This window comes from Prorops nasuta, unplaced genomic scaffold (assembly GCF_024137725.1).
Source record: "Prorops nasuta isolate Cenicafe-Biocafe unplaced genomic scaffold, Cenicafe_Pnas_1.2 PNAS00001, whole genome shotgun sequence".
NCBI classification, from domain to species: Eukaryota; Metazoa; Arthropoda; class Insecta; order Hymenoptera; family Bethylidae; genus Prorops; species Prorops nasuta.
Genome location: NW_027116798.1, coordinates 16,882,111 through 16,902,678, shown reverse-complemented (window position 1 = coordinate 16,902,678; position 20,568 = coordinate 16,882,111). Strand labels below are relative to the sequence as shown.

Genomic DNA, 20,568 nt, shown 5'->3' with positions numbered 1-20,568 from the left:
TTCAATTGATTAATTCTTTCACTAATATCATTAATTTTTTCATCAATTTCATCAATTTCATCAGTTTTTTTCAGCAGAGTTGTAACTTTTTCCTCAAGGCGGTTACCTTTTAGGTAATAGTGAGTTAGCTTTTCACTGTATTCAAACAATTCCCTCATTAAGCTATCACGTACAGTCATCGAATTACGTAACAGAGCAGCCATATTCACAGCACTTGTCTCATCAGTAACATCACATTCTAAGTTTGAAATTATTTTCTTCTTGGCATTAAATGCATTCCTTTTTTTATCAAACTTTAACGTATCATTGTCAATTTTGTGTGAATAATTTCTCACTTTACCGGTATTGAAACCAGATCCGAATTTATTTATCGACATAGTGAAGTAGCACGTTGAACTAAGAAAATCTTGAAACTGCAATCTCTTTTATAAGATACATAGGTTTAGTAACAGCTAGGACTTAATAAGTTGCCCTATCAAAATATTAATATTCCTGAAATTGATGTTAAATTGTTATTCTCCCCAATAGGGGAGACTATTAAAACTATACCCTTTCATTTAGAGGATATTTCGTTATCCGCTTCATAGGTTTAGTTAAAGCCATGCAAAGTTATAATTCCATGCTCGATGGAAAGTTAATTCCTTGCACGATATCAGCAACTTATCACAATAGCTATCTACAATTTAACTAACGAGAAAAGGGGGGATTGCGGTAGCCACCTAGCGGCAATTACTGGTACTATCAATTAAATTGAACTAGTTCACCCGTGTGTGTAATTACGTAATATTAAAATACCATTAGCGCGAAAGAAGATTAAGGAAGGCAGTCACCTAGCGGTGACTACTGGAACTAGCAATTAACTCAACCTAGTTTAACTGTGTAGCAGAGTCGGAAATAGTTAGGCTACGTAAGGTAACTAACCATCGACTTCGAAGGGTGAAAATACCTTCCCTCAACTAGGGCCCCGTAGGATAACTTAGGTCCCCGTAGGATAACTAACCAACGGTACCATAGGGTGAAAAATACCCCCTCCCTAACCAAACCCGGTCCCACTATAAGACCTTCCAACTGTGACCTAGGGTGAAAAATACCCCCTACCTAACCAAACTCGGTCCCACTATAAGACCTTCCAACTGTGACATAGGGTGAAAAATACCCCCACCCTCCCTAACCAAACGCGATCCCACTATAAGACCCTTTCCTTCCTCATCCCCACCACTACCATACTAAGAGAGTCTTATCCCCACCCATCCCCCTTCCACACCACAAAACAGCTTCCCCCACTCCCTGTCATCGGAACCGCATAGCTCCTCTACTCTCCTGGGTACGGAATGTTCAACTGGATCGGGGCTCGGTCTTATATACCCAGTTGTGCCGCCGAAGAAGGTGTCGGCGCTGCAGAACGGCCGCTTTGGGTAGTTAGGGAGGGGCATGCCAATAACACTATACTCTGTGCATGCTATAGTGTCGACCGCGGTATCGGCACGTACGCCACAGCTTACCCCCACTACGCGGTATCGTACGTGGGTAGCAACAGAGCAAGCGTCTCGTCACCCTACAAATCTCAAATAAATTGATTCATTTGACGAATGTAAGACTCGTAGCAGCTGACGCTGATGCGCTACACAAATTAGCGATCAGCGTTAGCTGCTACGATTCACGCTTTCATCAACTATTTCAAGTTTTTTGAGACTTGTAGAGGATAAAATAATTTGAGAAATTTATAGTAACTGTCGGAAATGATAAGGAGGAGCGGTTCAATGCCGGATTTTTGAAAATATAACCCTGAAATCTACAAATAATTATTTGTTCTTCCATTCCGCTACGGATTCACACCGACAGGCAGCGTTAGCCAGGCATCTTGCTGTGTGTTGGAGACTTGGTTTGTTTAGCGGGGAATGGTGGGGAGAGAGTGGGTACCCCTTCTAAAGCGAGAGAGCTAATAGGCCTGTCCTTGTCTAACGCACTGTGAAACTTCTATGTCGGTAAAACAGTGTAAAACTTGTCTTTCAATAGCTAATTTAGTTTTTCAAAAAAATCTTCTACATTTTTAGGTATATCTGTTTCTTCTTGGTCTCAAAGTAGTCATAGAACTTTTCTTTAGCGCGCTACAAGGCCTAATTTTCAATATTATTATGACCAACAAAATTACAAGTATTTATAGATTCATGAAATTTGTTTTTGTAATTTTGAGAAATCGAGTTTGTAGCGCGCTTCATTACAGTCAAACGAGTAAGTTTAATCTCTACAAAAAAGTTCATATTCCTAATAGTTTGGAAGATAAACTTGAATGAGTATTAGAGTCGCTCAATGCATCCCCTTAACAACGTCTGCTCGATTTTCCTGGCAGTTTACTAGCAATTTGAGGTCAAGTGGTTATTAGGGTATATATGGGGCTTTCCATGTCAAATCACTGAGTCGCGGACCCGACCATTTTTTATTTTCTTGTAATTTTTTTGTTTTGAAGTAATCACAAAAACAGCTGTTATGCAAGTTTTTAGAACTTTTCATTAAACTTTAAGAAAGTTACAAATTTTTTAAAATCTCAGAATCTTTAACGCTTCCGAGTGTTCAAATGCTTGTAACTTTTTGAAAAATGAAGATATTTACATGATCGAAACGCCCTTTTTCTCGTCTTGAATTGAAGTTTCTTTGAGAAAATTGAAGCAAATGTAACTTTTCTTTATCTATGATTTTTGTCCAATCTAATCAAAGATTCATGTTTTCGACGACAAACAATATTTTCAATATTTTTAAAAAAATTATATAAAAATATTGAAATTATTGTTTGTCGTCGAAAACATGAATCTTTGATTAGATTGGACAAAAATCATAGATAAAGAAAAGTTACATTTGCTTCAATTTTCTCAAAGAAACTTCAATTCAAGACGAGAGAAAGGGCGTTTCGATCATGTAAATATCTTCATTTTTCAAAAAGTTACGAGCATTTGAACACTCGGAAGCGTTAAAGATTCTGAGATTTTAAAAAGTTTATAACTTTCTTAAAGTTTAATGAAAAGTTCTAAAAATTTGCTTAAGAGCTTTTTTTTGTGATTTCTTCAAAACAAAAAATTTACAAGGAAATAAAAAATGGTCGGGTCCGCGATTCAGTGATTTGACATGGAATACTCCATATATATGAAAAAAAAGTAGAAGCAAAAATCGTTCCATGCTAGCGATAGGCTTAAAAGTTAGGTTTTAGACCATAGAATATGTATATAATTTTTTCAAAAATATTGAAAATGATGTTTGTAGTCGAAACCATAAATCTTTTATCAGAATGGAAAAAAATCATAGATAAAAAAAGTTACATTTGCTTCAATTTTCTCGAAGAAACTTCAATTCAAGATGAGAAAAATGGCGTTTCGATTATGTAATTATCTTTATTTTTTAAAAAGTTACAAGCATTTGAACACTTGGAAACGTTAAAGATTCTGAGATTTTCACAAATTCGTAACTTTCTTAAAGTTTAATGAAAAGTTCTAAAAATTTGCATAAGAGCTTTTTTTGTAATTACTTCTAAACAAAAAATTTACAAGAAAATAAAAAATGGTCCGGTCCGTGACTCAGTGATTTGACATGGAATGCCCTATATATCTTTCCCCGTTACCGCCGCGGTCCGCCACCCACTAATCGAGCGCGAGGGTGCGCTCGGCCGATTTTCGCCGAATTTGTGTAGCTTTTTCAACCACTTACAATCATTTTACCGAAAATCTGAAATTGCAGTATTGTAGGGCACGATGTTAACTTTTCAAATCTGGCTTCAAAATTAAAATTACCCTAATAGAGTTTCATTCAGCCTCGTTCGAAATTCGCGCTCTCGAAAATTCAAATTGCTGCTGTGACTAAACTAATTGTCTGACTGCAAGAGGGTTTTGCACTCATAAACTATCTGTAATTATCTACATCTTCACAAAATGCCGATGCTCTACCTCAAAAAATGGCAAAGTTATGAATTAAAAAAAAAACGCAAAATTTTCCGGATTTTTCTAATTTTCTCCGTTGTTAATTCTCGGATTGTGACTTTCGATCAGGCAATCTGTTCGTATTTTAATGCTCTAAATTTTATTTGCTGGGGGCATTAAGATTGGTCCATTAGATCAAAAGTTACAAGCAAAAAAAAAATGTTATTTTTTGGCATTAAATCTTTTATAACAATTAGCCGGGCACACAAAACTCGAATGAAAAACATTTACCCATTAATCTACGCCCCCTCTTCTATATAATCGCACAGTCAGTTTGCTGTTAGTATTTTTGTGATTCTAAAATGCTCTACCGATTGGCCTACCCGATATGTGGTCTATCACAAACAATTTGAATGTGAATTTACCAAAAACACAAAACAATATTGAGGCTTGGCATAAGCAGTGGGGAACATTAGTTGGGAAAAATGAAAAAAACATTTTCAATGTCATTAAAGAAATTCAAAAAGAACTAAATGTAGCTGAAAACGAAATGGAGAAATTGATCTGAGGCGAACTACCCATCAAAAGGAGAAAAATGATGGTAATATCAATAGAGAAAAAGATTAAATAAATTATTTCTGAGCAAAACAGTCGGTCTATAAATGAGTTTCTACGCGGAATTGCGGCTAATATTGAATTATAACCTTAGACAGAATGTTTATAAATGTACAATTTCATTAATTTCCATTTTAATTAATTTAAATTAAATACAACCATTTTAGGTGACGTTTTCATTTACTACTTCACAAAAATTCTGCGATTACGTTAAATAAGCATATAGCGTAAAACGAACCTTGTATGTTAAATTCATTAAAAAATAATAGTTAATAAAAAAGTTCACATTGAAACTTGCAGCATTTTCATCGACGAATTAGGAAATACATTAGTTTTATGCCTATTTGCATTGTAAAGATAAGATAAAAATCAAATTCGATTTTATTTCTTAAATATTGTTCTTTACTTTGTTGGTTATATGTATCTAATTTTTACAGGTTTAACGAGCTGCTAGTTAAATGATTTGTCGTTATAATGAATAGACAGTAATCTGACATGTTGATGAAATGAATTATCGGTACTGTATTGTCGATGAAATAATGTTTCAGTCAAAGGATTGACGGTATCTTGATATAAACCCTTATTTTTCATAGGCATAAAATATGTCAGGGGCGTACCGCTACACAAGCAGTGTTCTTAATTCATTCAACCGCAGTGCATGCCTATGTAAATACGGAGGACGTTGAGCCACAATCTAGTTGGCTCTGGCTATGCTTCTGTATTATACGGTAGCCAGTTGTGACGTATGCATAAACGGGTCTATAGCACCAACCTAGAATATGCGAATGTGCCGTGCCATGTGCTTGGTACATTTGGGTGCAGAAATCTTACGTCAGGCGAGGGGTAATAGGAATCAGAGGGGCGAAGGGATTTCTAGGGAGTTTGTCCGTAGCTGTCAAATGGCGCGATTAACCCTCAATTTTTGATCGTAAACCAAAATAATATTTTCGGAAAACGATTGCGGAAAAGAAGGAAGGATTTTAATACATAACAGAGAAGACAAAATATATCAGATGAGTATAAATTAATAACAAAAAATGAAAATTATTGTGAATTTATAAGGAAATATACTTTGTAGTTATTTTATCTCTGTTACAGGTTGAATCCTATTTTTGATGAGTTTAAATCGCAGGAAAGAAATACTTAAGGACCAATGAGTGAAAAAGGACTAATTTATAAAGCATTTCTGTGTGGCCCAATAGTTTCAATAATTGTGACATAATGTTATAATAATGAATGTATGTAAGAACGATTGCTGTGCATACAAAGAAATATTATTATAAAATAATAGTGATTTTGTTTACTAATGTTTTAATTCCTATTGTTATAATTTAGAGCTAGTTCAATAAAAATATTATTTTAATTTCTTCCTTAACCACATACAACTTCTATACGTACATAGTAATTACATATTCTTGTAGAACCTATCTTTAAGTTACTCTAACTAAATTGCAACTATTTTAAATCTGCAGGTGACAACTATATTAACACCAATGATTTTTATTATTAAATGTGAGACACATTACATAGAGGTTCTGCTAATTTCTTATTGATCCGTCACATGCTTCCTCATTTCGTATGATGTTTATTTGCCTTGATTGTTCCTTCTTCTTCTAGTTTTCAACACATATACCAATAATTCTCTAGATATTTTCAAATATGCACAGATATACAGGGTGTTTCACGTAAGGCGACCCAGCTCGAAAAGAGGACTTAGAACGCATGGTGGGGGCAGATGCATCTAATTGGCCGCGGTTGGAGAGAGAGAGAGAGAGAGAGTAAGAGAAAGAGGACAAGAATTGACCAAAGATGACTGGTGTGAGCGGGGAAGGGAGGGGCAGCGATACGCTAGGCGTTATCGTATACCAATGTATAGCTCCTTCCTTCTCCAATTATTCTTTCTCTCTTGGTCCTCGAGCGGGATAGGGATGGGACAGCGATACGCTAGGCGTATCGTCTAGTAAAGGATAGCTCTATCCTTCTCCACGTTATTCCTTCTCTCTCCCTCCGCGGCCAATTAGATGCATCTGCCCCCACCATGCGCTCTGAGTCCTCATTTCAAGATGGGGCGCCTTACGTGAAACACCCTGTATATATGCTTATTCTGCTGTCTAATTGTTTCTATAATAATTAAGATGATTGGTAAACTACTGCTGTATTAAATTCGAAGAATGGACACTGGACTTATTGTACTGAAATATGTTTGGCACCTCATCCACATGATTTCTTTTCATTCCATTTGAGAGGATATTGTCGACCCATAAGTTTATGTATACTGCAGAGTTCATCTTGTTTTCAGTTTCAAATTATATTTTCCAGCTACATATTTGGATATCCATTTCCAATATGCAATACTTATTTTATTATTCCTATTTGTTCATGAGACTTATCTGTCCTAAAACCTTAATTTATCCAGTCGCCATATGTATATCCTATTATTTTCAGATGAATAACATTTCTTTCTATCAATCCTGACAACATTATAATAAGAGTAAGGAAATAAGAGTATTCTATATTCAAACACGTAGCTGGAAAACTACTTAAAGCTAAAAAATAAGATGAACTCAGTATTATATATACACATAACTTTTAAGGAACTTTATCTATCCAAGTATTATGAGAACATATCTCACAGAAAAGAGGCCCAATTTAAATACCATCATTCAAATGCCCATTTTCCAAATTTAATAAGACAATGGTTTAACAATCATTCCAATATTTATAAAATTAATTACAAATCAGCATAATAATCTTATCTGCGTGTATTTAAAAATGATAATAAAATTATTGTTATATGTTATAGACTACAAGAAAATAGTGAAAGGAGGCATATAAATATCACACAAGGTAATATGTTCCAGGATGTGACAGACTAATAAGAAATTTGCAGAAACTCTACGTAATTTGTCTCACATTCAATAATAAAAATCATTGAAGCAAATAGTTAAGAAATGCAAATATAAAATAGTTACAATTTAGTTATAGTAGTTTAAAGATAGGTTCTACAATAATATATAATTACTATGTACGTATAGGATTTGTGTGTGGTTGAAGAAATTAAAATAATAAATCTTAATTGAACTAGCTTTAATTTATAATAATAGGAATCAAAACATTATTATACAATTATTATTATTTTATAATAAAATTTCTTTGTATAAACAGCAATCGCTTACACATTCACTATTATAACATTATGTCACAATTATTGAAATGACTAGGCCACACAGAAACGCTTCATAAATTAGTTCTTTTCCATTCATTGATCTTTAACTATTTCTTTCCTGCGATTTAAACTCATCAAAAATAGAATTCAACCTGTAACAGAGATAAAATAACCACAAAGTATATTTCCTTATAAATTCACAAGAATTTTCATTTTTTATTGTTAATTTACACTCATCTGATATATTTTGTCTTCTCTCTTATGTATTAAAATCCTTCCCTCTTTTCCGCAATCGTTTTCCGAAAATATTATTTTTGTTTACGATCCAAAATTGAGGGTTAATCGCGCCATTTGACAGCTACGGACAAACTCCCTAGAAATCCCTTCGCCCCTCTGATTCCTACTTCCCCTCGCCTGACGTAAGATTTCTGCACCCAACTGTAGCACACACCGATAAACCATCACAGATATGCAGCCACGCTTGGACTAACTACGTTCGGCCATTGGTCTGAGGCGCATTCTTAGAGCTCAAACTAGACTTGGTGCTATATTTCCCCCTCCTCGTGAGGACTCGTAAAAACAGTTTTGTATTAGAACTTTCAAAAGCCGTTTCTTCTCATCTCAGGTCACTTAGATTGTCCGGCATGATCCTGTCATGCTTCCTAGGGTAACCTGGACCTTTCTGCACAGAGCACCGGTCGTTTCATCCGGACTTCTGTCAGTACACAGGGTTCATTCTAGTCGTTATCTATAATCCATTCATGAGCCTATCTAATTAATCGGTAACGTAGGTATTTATAATAACCAATTCTTAGTGTCTTTCATTATATTCTATTCAGTATTTCACATACGTAATGTAAAACTTCGATGCAAGTGAATATGAAGAGTATTCGTTACGGACTAGCATACATTATGATACTTAAGAAAGTATATATTAAGCTGAATTATCATTAAGCTGAAAACTATTTTAAATTAAAGATATCTGTGCAAAGCTTGTAGCGATAAGACGTTATTAAAAAATAATTCATGGTTAATAAAATTGATTCCAGAAATAATGAAAGCGAGGAGACAACCCTTCATTTGCAAAGTTCTTCATTTTGCGGAATGACTGAATGGAGTGATTGGTCAGACTGTTCTGTTAGTTGTGGATTTGGACATAAAATGCAAAGAAGAAAATTTAAAAATCATGCAGACCGAAAAAGATGTCTACACTTACCGCTTATTAATAAAGATAAATGTATGTTACCAGCTTGCAAGGCAGAAAGTGAAGAAATCATCAATGTGGAATGTCCGGTATAATTTAATACATTAAATTTCATATAAATGAGAATTTAAAGTTTATATTTAAAATATAAAATATTTTAGTATCAATTAGTGCATGATATATATATATATATATATATGTATATATGTTATATTTTTTTGTTCAAGGTATCAAACTGGGTTGACTGGTCGCCTTGTAGTACTACTTGTGATAAAGGCATAAAAATAAGGACCAGATTACTATTAGTGGAGCCACTTAAACAACAAGAATGTTCATCCCATATTGAGCTCTTACAGCAACGTCCTTGCTGGATTGAAAGGAATTGTACTTATGATCTCACAATGGCTAAAGGTTTTAAAACATTTTTATTAAATTCGGTATTAAACATATTTAACCCCTTAAGACAGTACGTGCACAATGGAGCCCCGATACTAGAATATAGCCTGGATGATAGATGTAATCTATCATCTAATGTATAAATGAAATCATTATTTTAATTGTAAGCGTACAGGACCGAGCTGGGAGTATAACTGTGATAAATGTATATAGCAGTTGTGACGAGACGCTTGATTTGTCGCTGCCCCATACACGATACCGCGTGGTGGGGAGAGTTGTGCCGTACGTGCCGATACCGCGGCCTACACTATAGCGTGCGCAAAGTATAGTGTTCTCGGCATTCCCTTCATAACTACCCAAAGCGGCTGCTCTGCAGCGCCGACACCGTTTTCGGCGGCTCAACTGGGTATATAAGACCGAGCTCCGACCCAATTGAGCATTCCGTATCCAGGAGCTTTCCGGATACATCTCCCAACCTTTCCTACGCAGGATTTCTCCGCGTACACCCATCCTTTGCTCAGGAGTTCTCCGAGCACATCCTGGCGCAGGAGTTCTCCGTGTCGTCTACGCCTTTCCTCCACCTATGCCCGCATGCTAACGGCTGCGTCCAGGCGTTCTCCGGACCAACGGCCATTTCTTTCAGGAACTAATGCCGTTTCTTTTCAGCTCCCCCCGATAACCGCCATTTTGGCTTGCCGGGCCCTTCCGTCAGGACACCGACCGCCGCGCATCCTACCGATCCGTTTCGAAAGCCCCTCCGTGTGGCTACCTACCGAAGCGCCGCCCGCGGGCGATAATTGTACTAGCGACCTAGCGACCGACACATTTACGAACACAACTGCAGCGGCAGTACACAAACAACACAAACACAAATAGGTTAAGGTTGTAAAATCATTATATAAAATTATTGTAAATATTTGTTTTCTTTTATTTTAACCCAAATAAACGGTTTTTGTATGACACATTAAACTTGTCCAATTCAATTTTAATCCTTCTTGGTGGATCGAACCGGACGGTTTTTAGGCGACTAACCTCGCTGACAAAACAGGTCGCACAGTGATACTCGATGGCAAATAGAATTTCACCATTCCTTCAGTAATCAGGAATCTAACACTCGAAACTCAATGGCAAATTTTATATTTGCTCAAGTGATGAGTTAGCACATTCACACGTTCATCTTGTCTCTAATTCCATTGCAAATATAATCTTAAGTAGATTGTTCCATCCTTAAATATTAATAAAATTGATCAGGATATTCCTTCAACTTCTCCCGCGTAACAATATATAAGCCGGTAAAACCTTTGTAATAGGATGGGAGATGTGTTGCAATAGAGTGACAAAAGTCTAGCTGTATACAGAGTGTATCAGCAATGATGCTTTCAATTTTAACCACATATCCTTAACTCTTAGGCGGCCGTTATGACGCCGTAAGTCGTCAAAAGTTTGGAGATATAATATTAATTTAAAATAAAGTATAATGTTCAAATGATGAAGTATGTACTTATTTAAATGAAGCAGGTCTTCGTTTTATCACTACATGGCGTATACGTTTGATTTCTTATTATAATAGTAAATTTAGCAATTTAGCATTGCGGTAATTCTTACTTTATTGAAGTAGCATATTTATATTTTACTTTCTGAAAATGATGAAAATATCAACGATAAAGATCTTTTAACTAATAGTAGTGGAGAATCTGAGCTTTCCGAAACAGGTTCTGATGTAAACGATGAATTCTTTAAATCATTTTATATTGATGTAGATTACATCCCTGGTCAGAAACTGTATTATGACTGCTATTTTTATCCGTCTGTCAAAACCTTTACCCTGCATTCTGATATTCAAACAAATGTTCGATTGAGTGACAATGATCCTATTCATTATTTCAAATTACTTTTCGATGATTCACTTTTAAATTTCATTTGTAATAAAACTAATCGATATCAATATATCACAATCCAGAAAATCTCCGAAAACACATAATAGACTGGGTTAATTTAGAAATTGATGAGCTCCTCAAATTTTTTGCTTTATGCATTCTTATGGGATATAACAAAAAAGGCTGTCTGGAAGATTATTGGAGTAGTAAACCCATTTTGTTCACTCCAATATTCCCAGAAACTATGACTCGAAATCGTTATCGCCAAATTGTACGTTTCTTACATTTTAAAGACAATGAGCATTTACGAAATGATGTTATATTAATGAGGCATCCTCTGAAAAAATGAAGCCTACTATAAATGATTTGAAAATAATGTTTTCAAGTCTTTTGAATGCAGGTAAAAATCTATATATTGATAAAAGCCTTCTTTTGTGGAAAGGCCGATTAACTTTCAAACAATATATACCTTTGAAACGCCATTGATTTGGTATAAATGTAACGTTATTCTCGTCAGTGTGAGGGGTCACTCACTCTACGGGTTTTCCCATTACCTTCGCCCGTCCTTTTCTATCGGTATCAGGGCGCCAGTTGGTCAGTTGGGTGGCCAACAACCCTACGTTATCATTTGAGTCTTTCGACTCCATTCTCTATGCATTCTTATACGGCCCTGCGGCCATGCAATTTGGACGGTAGCGGTAGCCAGGGTCGCTCAGTATGCTAGGTCGTGGAGAGAGGGGAGGGTTCCTTGCGGAAGTCCGAGCCTCGCAGACCTATCTGCTGAGGGGCATACATTTATCCCTCACCACCCACACGCAGGTGGTGGTGAGGAGTGCGGGAACATGCGGTATCATTGCCAAGCATAGAGTTTGCCAGGAGCGGACCACCACGGAGGCAATGTTCGCGGCCCGTCCAGCCATAGCGCAAGCCTATGGAATTACGGAGGGCACCGGGACACATTCCAACGGACTAACTACGCCCCTGCACAACCCACTATGCATTGGCCGGTATCCAATCATAACGTACGTGCAGGCTGGGCTATAGCACATGCCTCACGTACGCGCGAACGGACCCATGGCTGTCTGAGTGCCGCGTCACGCGCTCACCAGCACGCACGGACACATCAGCACAGTCCCATGGTCGCGTTCCGACTGCCTGCTATGGAAGTCTGCGCACAACATTCGCGCAGCCTGCTTGAAGCGCGTAACTAGCGTTCAAGCCAGACCCGATGTTCTATCTCCCCTCCTCGTGGGGATTTATAGACACGGTCATTCTTTTTAGGACTTCCCGAGGCCGCTTCTCCTTATCCCAGGTTGCCTGGATTGTTTGGCATGGCCCTGCCTTACCTCTCAGGGTAACCTGGACATCGTTTACTGGAGCGCCGGTCTTTTCATCCGGGCCTCTGCCTGTCAACGGGGTCTATCCTTGACGTTAGCTATACTGCACTCGTGAGCCTATCTCACGAGTCGGTAACGTAGGGATTAATAATATCCACTGTTCGGTAGCTTTTATACTTTTTATTCGGTATCTCGTATACGTAACGGGGAACTTCGTTACAAAAAATAATATGAAATTGTTAACTGCGAAAGTGGTTTTATCATCGATTTTATCATTTACATAGGAGCCACTACTGACTGCGAAAAGTTTGGTTTAGGAGTTTCTGGGAATGTTATTGCACATTTTATGCAACCTGACTTTTTCAAAAGTCATATTGCTTATGCCGATAACTAGTACACGTCTCCTACATTAGCTGAATTCTTAAATGATAAAGATACAGGATTGTGCAGTACAATAAGAGAAGATAGAAGAGGATTGCCTAATCTGATTTTGTGTCTTGGAAAAGGGGAGGTTTAAATTGCTCACAATATGATATGGATGGCTATTAATTGGCAAGATAAAAAAGAAGTATACATGATTACTACGGTACATGAACTTGAATAAAAACGGAAAAGAAAAATTATCATACTCAAATGGATATAATAAAGCCAATATGTATAATAGATTACAATAAACATTTGAGAGGAATTGACATTATTAGTAAGAATTTATCTTTGATTGAATCAATTAGAAAATCAATGAAATGGTATAAAAAATTATTTTTCCATTTACTTGATTTGGCTCTTATAAATGGCCATGCATTGTATAATATAAATAATCAGAGAATATCTTTCCAGAAGCTTGGATTAGAAATTGTTGAAGGAATACTGAATGTAAAAGACAAGCCGTCTTTTACTTTACAACCCAATAATGATCGTCTTAGTGGGAGACATTATCTTAGTCAAATGGCGAAAAAGAAGAGATGTGTCGAATGCCAGATGGTAAAAAAAAGATCAGAAACCGAAATCCAGTGCAGCCAATGTGAGATTACATTGTGTATTGTATCTTGCTTTGAAAAGTATCATACTCAAGCTAATTTACCATGAAAATATCAAATTATTTTCGAAAGTTCTTAACCAACCGTTCCCCGCCGCTATGATGCCATATGGTGTCATGACTACATACATATATTTTTTAATTTTTACTTTTAAAGCTGAGAAGTAATATTAAATAGTTTTTTGTTACTATTTTCAATGTTCAAATCCCGGCCGCCTAAGGGTTAAGCATAAACTAGTAGAAAAGTCCTATACTATAACATCCGTAAAAACATATTTGCTGAGATAATTCAATTTTAAACCGATAAATCAGTGCTTTGATTCAACGGAAAAATTACTTTACTTTCACTTTCGTTGATACTTTCCTTTCAAACAGTGAAAGATGTTTGTACTTCATCGTTCCGTATTGCCACATGCATACATGTGCAACTATACCAATTAAAAACATTACCTCCTGACGTCTTACATTCCTGAACCTGGTACTGATGTGAAATTTATTTTCTCACTATTTTTAATGAGATCCTCGACAGCACCTATTTGGTTGAAATGTCTGGAGAGTAATATGGCGTTATTCGTAAAATAATTTTCAAGTCGTTTCATCTTTTCCGTGATGCGATATATGAACTGTTCTAAGATAGTAAAAAAATAAGTATTAAAAAAGATAATATAAAACATTTTATTTTTTTTCTGTTTTTGAATATCTTACTGCTTTATCTGATAGAGAAGTTTGCTGTGTGCATCATTGGAATAGCAAAATGACTCGAGAATAGATTTTTAAGTAAGGTTATAGTCTTGTCTGGAAATATCAACCTAAGTGGAGTGCTTGAGCGATTCATTGAAGAATAAATTAGCCTCTTTTAATTTTATGAAAGGATAATGCACAAAATTAAGAATAATTTTTCATCATGCGGTAGATTATTATTCATAGTTTTTGCACGATCTTAGGTACAAGGAGATTCCAGATACATTAGTAAATAGGTATGCTTTTCTCTTGATTTTATTACGATTTCCTTAGTGAATTGGTAAATATTTCATTCTGGTAATCATATCACCTTCTTGTCACTATAAACTAGAATCTGGTCTATTAATAATTGGCTAGTTTTACTACCAAGCCTATTTAGGCAAACACTATGCAAAAGTACTAGACGAAATCTACGGACAATCTATGGCATACAAAAAAAATTATTCTTAATTTTGTGGCTTCACCTTTCATAAAATTAAAAAAGGCTTATTTATTCCTAAGGGGATCATTCAAGCTCTTCACTTAGGTAAAATACCCAGAGAAGATTACAGCTTTACTTGAAGATCTATTTTCAAGTCATTTTTCTCTTCCAATGATGCAGCAAACTGTTCTATCTGATGTAACAGTAAGATTTTCAAACAAAGAAAAAAATGTAATTTATTATAATCGCTTTTTTAATATAATACTTATTGTTGGACTAACTTAGAGCAGTTCATATGTCGCGTGACTAAAAAGATAAAACGACTTCAAGATTAATCTATAAATAACACCGTATTGTTGTGTAAAATTTTGAATTTATTGGGTGCTTTGGAGGATCCTTGTAAAACTAGGTAGAAAATAAATGTTATTAGCGCCAGGATAAGGAATGTAAGACGCCAGGAGGTAGGGTGCTTATAAATGGTCTAGATTTACATGAATGGGTGTGGCAATACGTAAGGGTGAAGTACGAACTTCATTTATTTATTGAAAGGGAAGTGTCAAGGAAAGTGAAAGTAAAGTAATTTTTCGGTTGAATCAAAGCCCTGACTTATCAGTTTAAGATTGATTTATCTCAGCAATGATGCTTTTACGGATATTATAATATAATACTTTTCTACTTAGCATATGCTGAAGAATATATGGTTAAAATTAAAAGCATCATTGCTGATACACCCTGTATATTACAAAAAGGCTTGTTTTGGTGGGTTTCCAATCAGTGATGCCAGAATCGAGCCCGCAGTCCCGGAAATGAAGTTAGCCGTTAGTCAGCAGCTCTATCGAGAATTTGAAGGAAGGGGGTACAAAAACAGATATTCCTGGTCATCATAGGTGTGATTTGGACTTCGGGCAACTGCGGCTTTAGGACAAGAGCGACTACTGCCAACCAACGCAATTTTATGTGTCTTCCGTGTGAAGTGATGCGGCGTTTACTTAAAACACGAAGGAAATTAAAATACTATTTCTAAATTAGTTATTAAATATAAAATGCATATATTTAGCCATTAACTTATTAGATTTGGTAATAAATACAAAAAATGCGTTCTTATAATAGCAAATAATGAGGTGAGGTATAGTAAACTTAATGTTTTTTTATTAATTTGCTGACAAATGTATTTTTTTTATTTATTATTAAGTCTAATAAGTTAATGTTTATTAAAAAAAAAGTTCCTTGTAATGAAAGAAAAAATAAACTCCGCCAAGGCTCGAACCCGAAACGGCCCCGTGACAAACGGCAACCATACCGTCTGCGCTACGGCGCTCACTTTATGTACCAAAAGCAAAACAGCCTTTTAAATACTGACTACAACTCTTTCATTAAATCGTCAAAAACGATCAAGAATTAGCTGCAATAATAAGTACATTTATTTATACAGCATTATTGCACTGAATTTATTATGTTTTTAATTTGAATCATAGATTTTGTATGAAGATACGATATTTTAAGGGTATATCTATGCAGTACTCCAAATACAAAACTCTATTTATATGCTCCATTGTCAGAAATTAATTAAGTAATATTATAATATATGTTACGTGCAGTCGAATAATTTATGATAATTGAGCATTTGAATATTATTTTATTTAGAGTGCTGCATGGATATACACTTAAACTGTCATATCTTCATGCAAAATGCATGCTTCAAATTAAAAACATAACAAATTTAATTCAATAATGCTGTGTAAATAAATGTATTTATTATTGCAAATATTTCTTGATTATTTATAACGAGTTAATGAAAGAATTGTAGTCAGTCATTAAGGGGATGCATTGAGCGACTCAAACACTCATTCAAACTTATCTTCCAAACTATTAGGAATATGAACTTTTCTGTAGAGATTAAATTTACTATTTTGACTGTACTGAAGCGCGCTACAAACTCGGATTCTCAAAATTATAAAAAATAATTTTCATAAAAATTATGAATACTTGTACTTTTGTTGGTCATAATAATATTGAAAATTAGGCCTTGTAGCTCGCTAAAGAAAAGTTCTATGACTAATTTGAGATCAAGAAGAAACAAATATACCTAAAAATGTGGAAGATTTTTTTGAAAAACTAAATTAGCTATTGAAAGACAAGTTTTACACTGTTTTACCGACGGAGAAGTTTCAAAGTGTGTTAGACAAGGACAGGCCTATTAGCTCTCCTCGCTTTAGAAGGGGTACCCACTCTCTCCCCACCATTCCCCGCTAAACAAACCAACTATCCTACACACAGCAAGGTGGCTAGCTAACGCTGCCTGTCGGTGTGAATTCATAGCGTAATGCAAGATTAAATCATTATTTCTAGGTTTTAGGGTTAGGTTTTCGCAAATCCGACCTTGTACCGCCCTTCCATATCATTTCAGGAGGCTACAGTAAAATTTTTAAAATATTTTGTCATCTACAAGTCTCAACAAACTTGAATTAGTTGACTAAAGCGTGACTCGTAGCAGCCGATGCTGATCGTTAATAAAACCTAGAAATAATGCTTTATTCTTGCATTACGCTATGAATTCACACCGACAGGCAGCGTTAGCCAGCCACCTTGCTGTGTGTAGGAGAGTTGGTTTGTTTAGCGGGGAATGGTAGGGAGAGAGTAGGTATCCCTTCTAAAGCGAGGAGAGCTAATAGGCCTGTCCTTGTCTAACGCACTGTGAAACTTCTCCGTCGGTAAAACAGTATAAAACTTGTCTTTCAATAACTAATTTAGTTTTTCAGAAAAATCTTCCACAATTTTAGGTATATTTGTTTCTTCTTGGTCTCAAATTAGTTATAGAACTTTTCTTTAGCGCGCTACAAGGCCTAATTTTCAATAGTATTATGACCAACAAAAGTACAAGTATTCATAATTTTTTTGAAAATTATTTTTTATAATTTTGAGAAACCGAGTTTGTAGCGCGCTTCGGTACAGTCAAAAAAGTAAATTTAATCTTTACAAAAAAGATCATATTCCTAATAATTTGGAAGATAAACTTGAATGAGTGTTTGAGTCGCTCAATGCATCCCCTTAAAGGCTATTTTGCTTTTGGTACACCAAGTGAGCGCTGTAACGCAGACGGTAAGGTTGCCGATTATCACGCGGTCGGTTTGGGTTCGAGTCTTGGCGAAGTTAAATTTTTTGTTTTTGTTTGATAATCATTAAACTTATTGGACTCAATCATAAATAAAAAAATACATTTCTTAGCAAATTAATACAAAAACATTGAGTTTACCCTCAACTCATTATTTGTTTTTATAAGAACGAATATTTTGCATTTATTACCAAATCTAATAAATTAATAGCTACATATAAGCATTTTATAATAATTAATATCTAATTTAGGAAAAGGATTTCAATTTCCTTCGAATTTTTGGGTAAACGCAGCATATAAGATAGACAGAGAGGCAGGATATGGCTTTACTTAATTTCACTGCTCTTCAGCAGAATGCTGATCACACGGATATGGCCTGAAGTAGTGTGAGTAGTCCCTATTTTCCCCTCTTGACTGACGTATTACCCAGCTCAAACGCATAGGGGCTTATGCCTGTGTGCGCTTGCCCTCCCTGCTCAACTGTTTCCAATGCAAAAAAGCTTGTTTCTGGCAACTCTGCCTGGAACCAGTGTTGCCAGAAAGTAGACCGTCGGTCTGCAGAATTTCCCCCTCTACTTACAACCACAGATGCAGGCTCGTTTTCGTGAGCCATCCCCACTTGTACCGCTGCTCGATGGTCACGAACACAAGTAGAAACGTCCGTACATGTGTCGACTGGCTTCGCTCGCTCTCGGCTATCCTCGAATTAAACAAAGAGCGGAGATACTCTCTCGGACCTCTCTGTCTCTCTCGCTGTTAGCGTCTAGCAGAAGATACGAGGCAAAATCTTTCCTCTCCGCTTTACCGAAAATCTACCAATATTCGATGTTATTTACTTTTGCAGCCAAATGCCTTTATACATGATTTTCAGCATATTTATTTATAAGCATTGACTTATTTAAATCAATAATAAATTAAGGAAATACGTATTTGATATACAATAATTATTTTAACTACAATTTCATCGTTATATTTCGCTTATTTCCGTAAAAGCTGCATTTCATTAATTTATTATTGATTTTAGTAAGTCAATAGTCATTAATAAAAAAAATTTAATCTTAAAAAAAAAAGTACTTGGCAGGAATCGAACCCGGACCCACGAATGCAACGCGGTTACCTTACCGCCTAGACCACGAGGCTTCTTCGGTGCACCGTAAACAAAAAATCTTCTTAAAGACTTGAAATTTTCTTTTGAAGCGTATAAATAAACGAGCAACCGACAGCTTTATTCATTATTATTCTGTCATAATGGTACAAAAATTAAAGAATAATTATATATTGAATAGTTTTCAAAAGCTTTTCCAATAGCCAAGAACAAAGATAAATAATCAACGCTCGTAGTTTCCGTTCTTGGCTATTGGAAAAGCTTTTGAAAACTATTCAATATATAATTATCCTTTAATTTTTGTACCATTATGCAGAATAATAATGAATAAAGCTGTCGGTTGCTCGTTTATTTATACGGTTCAACAGAAGATTTCAAGTCCTTAAGAAGACTTTTTATTTACGGTACACCGAAGAAGCCTCGTGGTCTAGGCGGTAAGGTAACCGCGTGGCGATTCGTGGGTCCGGGTTCGATTCCTGCCGAGTACTTTTTTTTTAAGATTAAATTTTTTTTTAATGACCATTGACTTACTAAAATTAATAATAAATTAATGAAATGCAGCTTTTACGGAAATAAGCGAAATATAACGATGAAATTGTAGTTAAAATAATTATTATATATCAAATACGCATTTTCTTAATTTATTATTGATTTAAATAAGTCAATGCTTATAAATAAATATGCTGAAAATCATGTATTAAGGCATTGGGCTGCAAATGTAAATAACATCAAATATTCGTAGATTTTTGGTAAAGCGAAGCGGAAAGATTTTGCCTCGAATCTTCTGCTAGACGCTAACAGCGAGAAAGACAGAGAGGTCCGAGAGAGTATCTTCGCTCTGTTGAATTCGAGGATAGCCGAGAGCGAGCGAAGCCAGTCGACACATGTACGGACGTTTCTACTTGTGTTCGTGACCATCGAGCAGCGGTAGAAGTGTGGATGGTTCACGCAAACGAGCCTGCATCTATGGTTGTAAGTGGAGGGGGAAATTCGGCAGACCGACGGTCTACTTTCTGGCAACACTGGCCCGGGGAGCCAATATGGCGAGAGCCAATATGGCGGTCAACGGGGGGAGCTGAAAATAAACGGTATTAATAGCTGTAAAGAAATGGCCGTTGGTCCGGTGAACTCCTGGACTCGGCCGTTACCATGGGCATAGGTGGAGGAGCTGTGCGGATGACGCGGAGAACTCCTACGCTAGGATGTGCTCGGAGAACTCCTGCGTAGGACAAGGTTGGGATGTATCCGGAGAGCTCCTGGATACGGAATGCTCAACTGGGTCGGAGCTCGGTCTTATGTACCCAGTTGAGCCACCGAAAACGGTATTGGCGCTGCGGAGCGGCCGTTCTGGGTATTTGGGGAGGGGCATGCCGAGAACACTATACTCCGCGCATGCTATAGTGTCGTCCGCGGTATCGACACGTACGCCACAGCTTAGCCCCACTTACGCGGTATCGTACGTGGGTAGCAACGGAGCAAGCGTCTCGTCACAATATGCTTTATAGATAAAATATATTTTTTTGCCCATGCACGACGACAAGCACAGTGCAGGGTCACAATACATTGTAGAGTTTTAGCACTTGCAGTAAATATACAATCACAGCTAATAATGGAGAGAAGGTACAGTAGATATGTGTGTAACGTGATAGAGTG

General features: G+C 36.2%; 1 protein-coding gene across 1 annotated transcript in view; it reads left to right on the top strand.

Moving 5' to 3' along the window:
* Nucleotides 1-20,568, top strand: part of fat-spondin (extracellular matrix protein f-spondin) — a 431,834-nt gene that overhangs the window by 380,073 nt on the left and 31,193 nt on the right. Inside the window, exons 8-9 of the mRNA XM_066727852.1 lie at nucleotides 8,736-8,979; nucleotides 9,118-9,301. Of these exons, the coding sequence (XP_066583949.1) occupies nucleotides 8,736-8,979; nucleotides 9,118-9,301 (428 nt within the window). The remainder of the gene's footprint in view (nucleotides 1-8,735; nucleotides 8,980-9,117; nucleotides 9,302-20,568) is intronic.